Source organism: Carettochelys insculpta, chromosome 4 (assembly GCF_033958435.1).
Source record: "Carettochelys insculpta isolate YL-2023 chromosome 4, ASM3395843v1, whole genome shotgun sequence".
Taxonomy (NCBI): Eukaryota; Metazoa; Chordata; order Testudines; family Carettochelyidae; genus Carettochelys; species Carettochelys insculpta.
Genome location: NC_134140.1, coordinates 47233979 through 47249077, shown reverse-complemented (window position 1 = coordinate 47249077; position 15099 = coordinate 47233979). Strand labels below are relative to the sequence as shown.

The following is a 15099-nucleotide window of genomic DNA, read 5'->3' as shown; positions in this document are numbered from 1 at the left end:
CATGCCTTACCACACATGGCTAGAGCAGCCCTGCCATGCATAGCTGGAAGCGGGATGCCTCAAGATGTTTGCAGGGAGGCGCTTCCAGCCACGTGTAGCAAGATGCCAGCCACACGGGGGTCCAGCAGCCTGGAGGAGCCACCACTGGAGCTACCTGCAGTGGGGATCAAGTGCCACCTGCTAGCGTACGCCTCCCCAACCCCTGGTGGGAGCACTGTGTGGCAGCCACAGCAGAGGTAAGTCCCTTTACTTTTTTTGGGGGGGGGAGGGAACAGAGGGATTTAGGATTTTACTGACTTCAGTGAAATTTGGGAACAAAGGGGGATGTCCTTTGTCCCTGAAGTCTGCTAAATCTGGGTCCAGGATTTACTGTAGTTTCCTATGTCCCTGGGAGTATGGTGAGGCTGCATTCTGCCAGGATTATTGTTCTGTATTGGTAGTGGTGGGTTGAAGGCAGTTTTGGATAGTGTTGAGATGAGCACTATTCTGCTGTGAGATCTTGAATATACCAATGATGATGGCTTCTTGGCGTCAGTTCAGTGAATCGCTGCAGTTAATGGCAAGTCTGGTCAGGCAAGAAACAGCCCTCATTGGTCTACTTACCAGTCAGGATAAGCCAAACTCTCTGGATATTACCCTGAAGCAGTCTGGAGCTCTAGATTATAACCAGCCCAGTATTAACCTGTCAGGACTTGAAATCAAGCAGGTTACATATATATATGTAAATTGATGTATCTGGGCAGCATCCTAAAATATGCTCAGGATATGTAACCCCTCCATATCCAGCTGTTTCTGCCATGTTCGGGACCTTCATTAGCTGCTATAGCTGCTTTATGGCTGCTACTCTCTTGGGTGTCAAAACTTTGGCAGCACAATAAGATAAACTGAGCACAGAGCCAGACCATCGTAAGGCACAAACCAGAGACTAAGCTCCAAGGAGGCCATGTGTCCCTGAGGATTTGTCATGGTGACACTAAGATGTTTTTCCATGGAAACTATAGGGGAGCAAGTTAAGGGTTGAGGGCTGTGTAACTCTCATAATGCATTAGAAAAGGAAAATAAAATGATGCTTTACAAGAACTTCCTCAGAAGGTGACTTATTAAATGACAGTTTATTGATGTTATTCTCAAAGTATTTGCTGGTGTCTAATGTAATAATGTTATAATGGAACCCTAAATTCAAAACCATTCAATCTGAGAGCATCAGCACTCAGCACTGGGCAGCTGGAGACCGGTGGCTGCAGGCCAGGCATGCAGTTCTAAAGGCTGCCAGCGTTAGCAGCAGCAGCAGCAGAGACTTGCAGAGGGAATGGTGAGATGACTTCTACCAGGCACCAGAGTTGAGCCACGGGGTGGCAGGAGACGCTCCTGTGCCTCGTGCCAGGAGGGGACTGAGCTACTGGGGAGTTCTTCTGCTGGATACGGGGTTGGAGACTGCTGAGTGGCTTTCCTTGTCCTGTGGTTTCTGCTGGGGCTGGGAGGGAAGTGCTGACTGAGGGGCTTCCAGAGCAAAAGCCACAGGATAGGGAGTGGGGTCACAGCACTGAGGGCTTTTTCTGCTGGAGATGGGTTTGGGGCCACTGGGGTTTCATGATTTCTGTCAGAGTGTTGCTGCTGGTGGGGCTTCCCCTGTCCCACGGCTTTTGTAGAGTGGCTGGGTGTCCAGTTGTCAACCTGAGGTCAGCACTGTCGACTGGGCCATTAAGGATCTGGTCAGTGGTGCGGCAGATCTTAGGCAGGCTTCCTGCTTGCTGCTCGCACAGCTCCTAGAAGCAGTTATACATCCCCTCTCCAGCTCCTATGTGGAGGGGCTGCCATGGGCGCTGTGTGCTGTCCCCATCCATATGCCTGCCCTGGAGCTCCTGTTTGCTGGGAACCACCACCAGGGGAAGGTGTGGGGGCAGCACCTGTGGAGGGATGGAGCTCGGTGTCATCTGGCCACACCTCTGCATGGGAGCTGGACTGGGGACAGGCTGCTTCTGGGAGCTACCTGAGGTAAGTGCTACCAAGAGTTTGTACCCCTGAAGCCCCCAACTGTCTGATCCCCTCTGGCCCACTGAACCCTTCAGTTCCAGTCTGGAGCACTTTCCTGCATGCCCCCAGCCAGAGATTCCACACACGCCTGCATGTCAACCCCCTGCCCTAGCTCTGATTTGCTCTTCCACCCTCCTAACCCCTCAGTGCCAGCCCAGGACCCCGTCTGGCATTGAAAATGGCTCATCGGCAATCCCACCGCTGAGTCAGTACCACCAGCCAGAGCCCATACCCCCAGTCAGTGCTCCACCTCCCTGCTCCACACTCTGGCCCCGTGCCCCAGCCCTGAGCCCCCTCCTGTGCTCCAACCCTCTTTTCCCCAGCTTGACCCCAGAGCCCATATACTCATGCCCCCTCCTGCTGTCAGTCCACCACCTTCAGCCCAGAGCCCCCTCCCACACCCCAATCCCTGTCTCTGTCCAAGAGCCCGTGCTCCCAGCTGGAGCCCTCATGCCCACCTACACGCTAACCTCCTGAGCCAGCTCCCTGAAAATGAGTGGGGCTGGATCTCAGGGAAGGGGCACAGTGAGGGTGGGGCAAGGCTGTGCTTTTTTGTGCGAGTAGAAAGTTGGCAACCTTAGCGCTGTCCCGTGCTTCTGATGGGGACAGGGTTGAGGGGCACATGCCGCAGACAGGGGTGCTTCCCCCTATTCGTGGCTTCTGGTAGCAGAGAGATTTAGGGATGCAGGAGCTTCCTCAGCCCCTGCCAGTGGGTGACAGAAGCTAGGAGCCTCTTAACCCACCACTGCACCTGTTACTCTGGACGGGGAGACTAGATTGAGATTAAGATTGAGTTTTGGAGTTGCAACGCTTCTGCAAGCTCCTCTAGCATGATAAAGGTAAAGTGAACAGCTTATGCTGAAAGAAGATGCATACAGCTAGTGTCATTCACTGTAGCAGTTAAGCATGTGTCCAGTGCATGAGGAACACTTTCAAGTACTCACATTTGTGCTAGAAACTAAACTGTGAAATACGTTGATATTGAATTCAAGAGTACTGCGAGTCTCTCTCCTGTACGATGAATAGGAGAGGGAAGATAGGCTAGCTGGACTGTCTTTTGGAGGCTGTACAGATGGCCTGGGACCATTTTATGCTCATTTCTATGCATCACTAGTAATTTTTAATTTTATTTGATTTCTGATTTGCAGCTTCATTTGCTAGTTCATGCATGTAATACAAAGATATAAATAGGGTTCAGAAATACAGGACTTCTCAAAATGTTTACAAAGTTAAATGTTTACAACAGCCTACAGTATATTCAATAGCGCAAACCACATCCCACTCCCTTTTGCAGTCTTATAATATCCCTACTGCAGCTACTCATCTTTAAAAGAATCATTCTTCAAGTGCGGGTATAGGTCAGATATGAGGCTGCTGGACAAATATAAATAAGCAAAGTATTTGGAGAATCTTCATTGCTGGTTGTAAAGTACAAGAGAGAGAGGAGGGAAAAAAGTGATTTTTCAGATCACAGATTGGGTTTGCAGGGCTGACAGAAAGGCACCTTGATGCACATCAGCTAGGTATATTTGACATAAAAATCATTGAAACATTAAACCCCACAATGTCATTTTTGTTTTCTAGAACCATATTTCAAACAACAAAAATAGAAAATTCCAAAATTAAGATTTTGTCAGTCATTATTCTTGGTATTTCTTGCCTTCTCTTTGGTACCATATCTGTACCAGGGCTATGGAAGGGCTAGAATATTACTGGCTGAGGTCGGATGTAATTGGAGCCTGTTCATCTCCTTATCAGCCCTCTCTCTTATGAAAGAGTGGTTAGGCGTCAGGTGATATCTGTGAGGCCCACAAAGTTGGTACAGTTGTTCAGACTGTTGCGTGATTGAAGGCAGGAGACAGCTTTCCGGAAAAGAGGAAGTGTCGGTCTTACTTACCATCCACTCCTGATTCTCACACCAGCATTACGTCCATGTTTCTTCAGATGTGTTAAAACCTGTGTGTGGGTAATAGAATGGAAAATCAGACCATGAATTCTGTGGTGTGGCTAATGTGCAGACATTAATTTTCTTCCATCTTTGTAAGGCAGATGAAATACTTGTGCTTTCTTTTACATTACTTCAGCCTGATTCTTCAGCGTTACCTACTTCCCCCTCCCCCATTCAAAATAGGTCCAACAGTGAGAAGTAGGCAAATTATCCTGTATATAATGCTTTGTCTGAAGAAGGTTTTTTTTTCATTTTAATTAATCCTGATAATGCAAAATCTGTTGTCAGTTGATGGAAGAACAAGATGCCACAGATTTGCACATTGGAAGTTTGGCAAAGCAATATAAATTCTCTTTAATTTGGTTTTCATAGTCCAGGTTATACAAATTTGATCACTTGGACATCATTCAGTTTATTGAATGGATACATAAAACTCTAGAAAACTTCATTAACTACTGTTTGGGGATTTTGCTGTTTAAATAATGTTTGGGGGACACAATGTGCAGCTGAACATTTTAAAGGAATTGGCAACCAGTAGCACTACGTAAGATGTAAATTAGTCACATTTAAAACCAGACTAGTAAAGGTCACCAACAAATCTTGAATTAGAATGTCAAAGAAGCCAATGTGGCTTCAAGAAGATTAGCATTATGAATTAAACAGAACATTGTTGGCTGCTGTCTATAGTTACATGGGCATTCAGGTCATCTTATTTTTGAGAAGCAGTCACTTCATAGATACCTGCATACGCATATAATGAAATTGATGTATCTGAATTATCTAAATAGCATTACAGTTTGTATGTATTACTTCCAAGCTGAAGGTGTGGAGTCCCTTCTGCCTTTTGGGGAAGGAATCAAAAGTAATCGGTAAAGTTCTTTGAGTCAGACAGTGAAAATCTATGAAGGGAAGTAAATGCTTGTTAATACATTTACTGTGTGTCTGCACACCATGCTTATCTTGCATTGCTACAGTGTAGAGCATAATAGCTCAGACCTGTCTCAGCAATATTGCTCTTGGTTTTAGAACTACTACTACCTCCCTAATAGGCAGCTTCTAAAAATAAAAATATCTGATGTATGGTTTGATGCCTAGAAACTATGTGCAGTAAGTAGTGTGTCTCTAACTTCCAGAGAGGTCCTTTGGATGGAATTTGTCTGCCTGTCCTCCTTTTCCCTTCACAGTCCTCTCAGAAAGGGACATGCGTTGCTTAGGGTCTGAAGGCAGGCAGGGACAGCAAAGGCAGAAGGGGATTGGGCAGACCCATTCTCTGCTTCCTTTTCTTTCCCAGTTGTGCTTAAAAGCATCTTGCCAGTGGAGGAGACATACATGTTGGAGCCCTGTTCTCCAGAGCCTAACAACTGATTTCCACTGATGGAGAACCCTGCTGAGTTTTCCTTTCCTGAGTTCACCATTCTTTGTTTCGTGCTGTTATTTTTTCCCATAGAGTTAAACTGTATTCCTGTTCCTTAAAATCAAATCCTTATTTTTCTCTTAGTAAATGGTAACCATCTATAACAAATATTTTTGTTTGTAATATTTGAATTATGAGCTATGAGACACTATTAGCAATTCTTTTCTGCCACTGAGGCTCTTTTGACTATGGTGATAGTGTGGCAGTATTGATTTCTGGTATGTGTACAATTTTGTATTGGTTTTTGTTTTTTTCTACCCAGGAAAGTCATACAGTTTTAATGGAATTCCACAGATGGAATACTTAAGGGTGCCTGGGTGTAACTTTGGTGGCACTGGTTGGGTAGGGTTGATTTGCTAGGGGAATTGTTGGTGTATTTGTGCCAAAGGGTGGAATAAAAGGTGATTTATATGGATATATGGCTTTTTATCCCTGTACCTGGATTTTGTATTGTTTTGAGTATAGCCTTATCATCCACTACCTGGCTTTCATGAAATACAATATATTTTTGTTTTCCCTGTTTTATTCGATATTTAAATAAAAATACTGACAAGAAGACAGAGTATTCAGAAAGTTTTAATTAATTGTACAACAGTGTTATCCATTTTAGCTCCATAAGAAAATGACAAGTTTTCCTCACTTAATAATTGTATGTGGCAGTGAAACTGCCCCTAACAAAGATACCTGTAATCTCCTGTTGTTTCCAGTGGGATTAAAACCACAGGCTGTCCTTAGAACGGCTGCCATACAAGTATAGTCTTTGAAAGCGGACACAGAATACTGCTCCTTAGAAAAATAGCTATCAGTTCCCTTCGTCTGCTTGCAATGCTGTTGAAACGAGGCTGACCTCAGAATCATTGGTCTTCTCATGTTTTGTTGTTGGGAAACTAGACAGGAGACTGTGAGAAGATGGGTTATTGGCATGGCAAGTGCTTGTCAACATGTACTTTTTGCTATACTGCCACAAAATGATCTCACACTCTCAATTAAGCAAACTTGTTAATTTAGTTTCCGCATGGGGAGGGGGAAGGTTCCCCTAACAGTCTGATTAGTTGAAAACGGACAAGTATAATCTAATGTTTATTTTCAAGACTCTGTCTTCTGCCACTTTCACCAAAAATTCATTTGAAAATAAAGTGAATCAGAACTGGAAGGAAAATTCTGCTGCCAGCTTTAATATCGTGCATCTCGTATGCCAGCATACTACAGGTTGAACCTCTCTTGTCCAGCACCCTCGGGATCTGACTGGTGTCAGATGAGAAAATTTGCCAGACGATAGGGGGTCAGTATTTTCTAGTACATTGCCAATACTTCCCCTTTTCACTCGGCTCTTAGGAGGCATTTAGGGGTAAATTACAGCTGAATAGCAGCACAGAACCAGGACAGGTGACTATAAGCAAACTTTACTGGACCTTGGAAAACTTAGCCAGACCCATGATAAGTGGTCATCCAGCTAACTAAAATCATTCCAGATTAGAGTGTTCTGAATGAGAGAGTTCTGGCTTAGAAACATTCAACCTGTATATGAACATGACATAAATATGTCTATAATTCTTAGAAATGTAATGCAAGGTATTTTTCTTCTGAATCACATTCATTTTCAAAATTGAGTTAAAATTGCTAACATTTTCCTTTTCCCCCTCCGTCTTACAGGAGTAACAACCGTGTTGACAATGACCACTTTGAGCATCAGTGCACGAAATTCCCTCCCAAAAGTAGCTTATGCAACAGCCATGGATTGGTTTATTGCTGTTTGCTATGCATTTGTTTTCTCTGCATTGATAGAATTTGCCACTGTAAATTACTTCACAAAACGAGGATGGGCATGGGATGGAAAAAGCGTAGTCAATGATAAGGTAAATGATAATAAAACACATTTGTATTTCCAGTCAATTCTAAGACTCCTTTTTAACATCTATTTTGATAGTTGGTTATTACGGAAAAATATTTGACATTTTAAACCAACGGAAAGATAATGACTTGTGAGATGAAAGTAGGAGTGGATCAAAAAAAAATTAAGTGTGTGTTCAAATTGCCAAACTTTAGCAGAGATTAAACTGCATACAGCAACTTTCTCTAGCAGGCTGTCCTTGGAGAAATGATTTTTGTGTTGAGGCTCTCTCCATATTAATCAGTAGCATATCTGAGTCTTGTTAAATATCAAACATATAAAATCTGAGGTTACTCCACAGCATACTCCCGAATCCTTTGTGTGGAAATGAAAAAAAACAGTAATAGTTTTGTAAAAACTTATATTCTGACAATGTAAATAAGCATCCTAGACTCACATCCATTACATTTCAAATCATTAGAGAGATTCTCACATTCACCCAACTTCTTTTTTCCTTATTTGTTTCATGGTTCTTCATTTCTCTCTTGTTCTTTATCTTCATTACTCTGAAGAATGAGGGAGTTATGTAGATTATGTACCATTTGCCCTTCAGGTTATGCCTGATAATAACCTGCCCAAATGCCAGAAGTTAAATCAAAGAGGGTTTTAAGGAGGAAGTAATCAGGAACAGATGTAGTGGCAAAAATAAGGCTTCTTAATTGATTAAGGGGGGTGAATTATTAATTAGGGAATGGCCTTGCTTGGCTCCCATCAGTCTGAGTGGTTGGTTTACTCATCCTAAGGCTGATGGCCTGGGATCTAAGGAAGGTCCAGACTCTTAGGCTACATCTACACTAGCACAAATCTTTGAAATGACCATGCAAATGCCCATTTAGAATATTACTAATGAGGCACTAAAATGCATATTCAGCCCCTCATTAGCATGCCGCCAGCCATGGCTCTTCAAAATTGCTGCTTTTCGCTGCCACGTGGCTCGTCCAGGCAGGGGTTCTTTTCGAAAGGACCCCGACAACTTCAAAATCCTCTTATTCCTACCTGCTGATAGGAGTAAGGGGATTTCGAAGTCCCCAGGGTCCTTTAAAAAAGGACCCCTGTCTAGATGGGCTGTGGGGCAGCGAAAAGCGGCAATTTCACAGAGCCGTGGTGAGCGGCATGCTAATGAGGGGCTGAATATACATTTCAGCACCTCATTAGTAATCTTCAAAATGGCCATTTCAAAGATTTGTGCTAGTGTAGATGTGACTTTAAAGATGTTTCCCATGGGATGTGTGGGGTGGGTTATCTGCCCAGGAAGTGTCAGGAAAAGCTAACAGTCAGACAAGGAGTTACACAGGGGCAAACAATACTTGCTGCAGGCAGGAGCATCTGCTTCTTTCAGCTATAGATGGGTGTTAGCTGACTTAAGGGGAACTCACAAAAGAGTGCAATGAAAGATTAAAGTTTAGTTATGTGGAACAGTGTACATATAGGACTCTTTGTTGTTTGGCCCTTTGTTCCATGTACTTTTGGCCTTTGGTGAATGAATAAGGCTTTGGTTTAAAGATGCAGTTTCTGGGTTACTTCAAACTGATATTGTTATAGATACCTGAAGGGAAAAGATGTATAGGCATCAAACTCAATGAGGGCTCATAAGTTAACAAGTTGAGGAAAAAGCCGAGGGAGGGGTCTATAGAGCTGAGACCCACTCTCTTAGTGATTGGACAGTGAGATTCCACTCAAAACAAGTTCCAAGAAGCCAATTATGTCACCTGAGGCCTTCATACAAGAGGGCGTTTCCCTAACCATGACACGTGCAAAATTAGCAAATGCCAGAATTACCTCGGTGTTGTGAGGAACTTGGCAAAATTCAATTCAACTTGCATATGGGCCTGGTATCTAGGTCACAGAGGCATGGAAAAATGCAAATACATAATGCTCTTCTGACCTATTTAATTTCAGAAGACAAGGCCTGTCTAATTTTATGCCTGTCTTATGCTACCCGATAGTTCCTCTTGTCCATCTTAATCTAACCAGTAGCTCAGACTGGCTAAGATGGAAGTGCTGACCTATTGGTAGGACTTCTAAGCATGGTGGAGGAAGCGCAAGAACCTGGTTTACTGACAAGAATAGAATGTCCAGACTAGGTCACAAGGAGCTAGGAGTGAAGGAGATCGTTTCTGTAGAATTCAGGACACATTTCTCAGGGGCTGGCCTATGTGGCGGCTCCGCTTGTGTTTCCTTCAAGTGCAGCTCATAAACACACTCCAGACAGGCAGTAGCAGTAATAGAAATTATTAAAATGCCAGCACTGTAGTTATGGTTTTTATTGATTTGGATTACATTTAAACAGTTATCAGAGAGGTAGTTGTGTTAGTCTGTATGTACAAAAACAACCAGAAGTTCTGTGGCACCTTATAGACTAACAGATAGATAGTTTGGAACATAAGCTTTTGTGGGCAAAGACCCATTTCATCAGGTGCAGTTGTTTTCTGACCACGTTGTGTCTCGGGCACTTTGATCACAACCACTTTCTCCCTAAGCCATCAGTGCTGAGTTTAGTGCAGTTCAGGATTGTTCATGGTGCTGATTTTTATGCATATTTGTTTGCACTATGCAGAACTCTCTTTACTCAAGTTTTCAATAGCAGCTCTTTTTGTACTTCTACTGGAAGCACTTATCAACCTGTAAGAGAGTCAAGAAAGTGTCATTTGGGTCCCTGTAGTCATTCACTGTGTTAAGGAAATTGATATTTCACTGCAATCGTTGTTTTAACCCTGGATCGATTTGCTTACTATTTAATTGAATATTTGGCTGAGATAGCACCGAGAGTAGTTTTAATAGTTTGTTGGTCTTTCGCATCTTTCAAATATCACAGAGCACGTTTGAAACCTTAGTAATGTCATTAAGACTAACAGAACAGGCGGTGTGAAGTATTATTCTCATTTTACAGAGCAGGAAAAAAGACACTAGTGAATTACCTTTTTCAAGGTCATGCTGAGAGACTGTGATCAACCAAAAACCAGGACTTGCTGTTTGTAATTCCCAGTCCTGTGCTCCAGCCTCTAACGTACACGTCAGTTTCTAGTAACTTCTTGATGGTTGAAAAACTCAGTCTAAAATTCTTTTTGCAAACTGCAGGACAACTTTCCAAAAGTAGGAGTCTAAGCAGCACTTGCAGAATAAGAATGTCATTGTTAAACAGTTGTCTTCATGAATCAAATCAGTAGTTGTATGCACAAAAACTTGGTTTGACCACGTAGCTGCAGATTTTGTATATGTAATTAATTTTTTTATGCTTACAGGGTCTGCATATTTTACAGGCACATCTTAGGCACTTATTGAAAATGTGGCCCTGTGTATTTTACACTGCAGACGCCTTGCCTATTTATAGCTTTAAGACCCAAATCCAACACCTGTAAAAACCAGTGGAAAGAATCACATTGGTTTCAGTGGGCACTAAATTGAATATTTAGTTTTTACAGTGTTAATGCCTGTCTCCACAAACAAGCTGAAATTAGCGTATGGTCTATTCTTAGTATCAACAGATGATGACATCTGAATGAATCAATGCAAGATCTCATCTTCCATCACACCGCTGGATTTATTGGAAACATATAGTTATAGTCATTATCCTATAATAGCAGTAGCTGAGACACTTTGGCTGGGTCTACACTTGCCTCCAACTTTGAAGGGGGCATGTTAATCAGGGTGATGGGAGATTACTAATGAAGTGCTATGGTGAATATGCAGCACTTCATTAGGCTAATTCTTCCCTGCTGCAACTTAGAAGTGTCAGACTTCGAAGTGCCAACATGCATGTAGCCGTGGGCACTTTATAGCGTTCATGCTACTTCAGAGTGCCTTTATTCCCCAAAATTTTGAGAAATAAAGGCACTTTGAAGTAGCATGGGCACTTCAAAGTGCCTGTGGCTCCACGCATGCTGGCACTTCCAAGTGCCTTTGCTTCTCAAAATTTTGGGGAATAAAGGCACTTTGAAGTAGTGTGAACACTTCAGAGTGCCCACGGCTACACACATGCCGGCACTTCAAAGTTTGATACTTCGCAATTGCCGCAGGGGAGAATTAGCCTAATGAAGTGCTGTGTATTCACCACAGCACTGCATTAGTAATCTTCCATTGCCCTGATTAACATGCCCTCTTCGAAGTTGGGGGCAAGTGTAGACAAACCATATGACATTTACAGCAATATATTGCAATAACTCATATAATATTTTATTTAAGAAGTCTCCAAGCACCAGAATTTTGTATGACATCAATCTATTTATTATCAAATCCTAAACATACTTAGTTGTTACTCACACAGAATTCCTGCTGAAGTCAACATTCATTTTTCCTCATTAAATAGTTCAGGTTTAGCTCATTTATTTTTAAATTCTGGCTTGTTGCACCTATTTTCAAACTATTTGGACTCCATTTTGAATCTTCCTACTTCCTTTTAAAGAAGCTTCATGCCATCCTGAGAGGCAGAGCACGGCCACATTGCTGTGTATAGCTGCACAGTGTCCATGAAATACTCCAGCTGTGCAGAGGCAGTGAGACATGACAAGGCTAAAATACGGCAGTGTAGCCATGGGAAACGCACCCATAACTAGGCCTAGAGTTTCAAAAATAGTTCAATGTCTAGCATCTCACATTATTCTTCAGTAAAATCTGATCAGTTTATTTTAGATGGCTAAATGGGTGATGGTCGCTCTTGGAATATTGAGTCTCGATCTTGAACCTCCTTGTCTGCGGTCAGCCTCTTCAAAACCCCAGTGCAGTCAGCCTTCCTGTGCTCAGACAGAACACTTTGCAGGATGAAGACCTGTTCTCCAGGGGAGAAAGTGACTTAAGACATGCCTCAAGCTTCTGTGTGTTTACCTACTTTTTCTCACTCATTCATATTTCTGATCGACACTGTTTTAGCACAGGCTGACTTATCAGGGTCTACTGTTACATTTGCTGTTTGCATAGTCAAAAAGATGAGTTACCATCAAGGAATTTACGCCAAAATATAGGGGTCATGCAACTTCAGTTTTACAATATTTATTAATAAATATTTTGAGGTGCTTGAATTTTTTAATAAAATATCAGACAGGTTTTGGCTTTCATGTGACCATTCCAGTATAGCGTTTGCAACCCAAACACTGGAGTAGTATGTTAGCACACAAGAAAAAATGCAAATTGTAAAAACATGGCATGTGATTTTGAAAAACAATTTCTGAACAGAGAGAAATACACTAAGTAAACAGATGTTGACTAGATTTTTAAGAAGTGTTCTTTTATATAACCTAGGAGCTGATCCTATGTAGTTCAGGAAAGAGTGTGGGAAAGGTTTTTCGGACCATAGCAGTCTAAAAGCCAAAGCTCTGTTAGTTCCCATCTTGTTCAGGTATCTAAGTTATGGTACATAGACAGACTACAGGTTTGTGCTCTTGTGTATTAAAGGGATGAAGGGACAGGGAACAGAAGTGGCCATTGGCAGGCCTCCTTGCCCTCAAGTCTGACCAGGAAATCTGGGGCAGGGGTAAGTAGATACAGATCTGAGGTAGTTATGATAATGAGAAGTAGGGTTGTTATTCACTCCCAAATGTCTCTCCCCCAGATTTTAGCCATTGCAGGATTTTCAAGTGGCCTTACTCACTAAAACAAGCAATATAAATATAACTAAAAATATGCGTACTGTATAACCAGAGTCTCTCAAGTAATTGAATTGTAGTAGGGATATGAATGATTAACCAGTTAACAAGTAGGGGCTGGAGCAGCCCTCCTGGGGCCACCACAGGTGGAGGGTGCTCCAGCATGATTGAAAAGCCCCTGTCTGCAGTGGCCCCTGTACCTACAGGGGCTGCTCCGACTGGGCTGGAGCACCCCACCCATGTCATGCCAGTGACTGTGGCTGCTTTGGCCTGGCTGGAGTGTCTGTACCTGCAGTCCACTTTTGCTGACCTAAGGCCCAAGTCCCTACCGTAGTGAGGTGGAAGGGTTCTGCATACATTCATATAAAAAAGAGGAAGTGGGTCATCTTGTCTCCCCAAATCTAATATTTGCATTACTCAGACATCCCATAATTCCACATCAATAAAATATAAATTGCAGCAACAGCTTATGAATGTAAAATCCTGTATAATGAGTTAACCAGTTAAATGTCAGTTTTAACCAGTTAGCCGTTAAATGGGCGTCTGTGGGGGCACAGACTGCTCCAACCCAATTGGGCTGGAATGCCTCTTTGCCATGGACAGGGGCTGCTCTGGCTTGGCTGGAGTGCCCACCCTGCCCCCCAGCAATGCCCTGGGCAGGGACACTCCAGACAGGCTTTCAAGATGACCCACATCTTCATTTTTATATTAGTGTATGCAGAATCCCTTCACTTCACTATTGTTGGGCCTGGGCATTACATATGTTAGTGTGGACTGTATCGTTCTTACCTATTCTGGTGACCCTTTTATTTTCCTGATCCATTTTCCTGCTTTGTGTTTACCGTCAGCTTTATCAGAACACTGGGCCCCAAGCCAAAGCTAGAGATTTTAATCCTTTTCTGGCACTGGCTCCTACTCAGTAGCAGCCAGTTCTTGAAACATATCCACAAGCCAGAGTTTCCTAAAGACTCCTATTAACTTCAGTGGGACTCTGTGAGCATAAGGGCCTATCCTTACAGATTGCCTTACTACATTGTGATACTAGTCTATAACTTCCATATGCAAGACTGAGGACATTGTTTGCATATGATTTGTCATTATAGTACTCACTGACATTTATTTTCCCATCTTCTCTTTAAAAAAAAAAGTTGTAATGCTGTTTTATTGAAGCTGACTTGGCAAATGTACCACACACTAAATATATCTAACTTCATGTTGTCTTCCAATAGAAAAAAGAAAAAGCGTCTGTTATTAAGAAAAACAATGCCTATGCTGTTGCTGTTGCCAATTATGCTCCAAATATTACCAAGGACTCAGTGCTACCAACGATCTCCAAGAGTGCTACAACCACAGAACCCAACAAGGCAAAGCCAGAAGCCAAGCCGCAAGAAGCAAAGAAAACATTCAACAGCGTTAGTAAAATTGACAGAATGTCTAGAATAGTGTTTCCAGTCTTATTTGGTACTTTTAATTTAGTGTATTGGGCTACATATTTAAACAGGGAACCTGTCTTACTTGGTTTTGCTCCCTCAACCTAAAAGCTGACTTACACTGGGGATGTATAGCATCATTATATCAGATAGGTTGTTTTGCTATGTACAGTATGACTAATAACTGCTAATCTGTGAACCAATATGTACAGAGTGTATATAGATATCTTGCCTGTATATCTCCAAAGGAGGAGCACAGTGTTTATTCATGGGATCTGTAAACAGATAACACTCCTGGCAAATACAGCCAGCTCTTTAAAAGTTCTACCCAGGGGATTTCCTTTAAACTGGGATTCAGATAGACAGAATTATATCTTCTCCATACAGTTAGATGAAAATATGGTCCTGCATTACTATTTAGGAATAGTATTTTTTTAATTTAAAGCTAAAATATTTTTCTATAAAATAACTAATTCTACTTTAATGGGAGAAGCTGTCATTAAAATGTTTTTTTTAATTATCTCACACTATAGGATTGCCCATGTACATATTACAGAGAGATTAACTCAAAACTATTCTGTTGTTTGCAACCATTTTGAAAAAAAGTAGTAATGTTTAAAACTTAGTAAAGACTACTGGCATGCGAAAACCGTTGGTTCTTTAGTTCTAGATTGGTCTTGAAATTCACTCACTTCAATGAAAAGTAGCAGTTAATCAAACTTCTGGCATCAATCAATTTCCACTGGAAAAACTGTTTTATTCTCCTCAGTGTTTATTAGTTTGAGGTTGCTAAAACAAGTTCT

At 42.2% G+C, this 15099-nt stretch overlaps 1 protein-coding gene across 1 annotated transcript in view; it reads left to right on the top strand.

The window, feature by feature from the left end:
• The window catches only part of GABRA2 (gamma-aminobutyric acid type A receptor subunit alpha2), a 73537-nt gene extending 59125 nt beyond the window's left edge, over positions 1 to 14412 (top strand). The window contains exons 9-10 of the mRNA XM_074991800.1: positions 7050 to 7252; positions 14096 to 14412. Coding sequence (XP_074847901.1) covers positions 7050 to 7252; positions 14096 to 14404 — 512 coding nt within the window. The 3' untranslated portion in view covers positions 14405 to 14412. The remainder of the gene's footprint in view (positions 1 to 7049; positions 7253 to 14095) is intronic.
• The last annotated feature ends 687 nt before the right edge of the window (positions 14413 to 15099 follow it).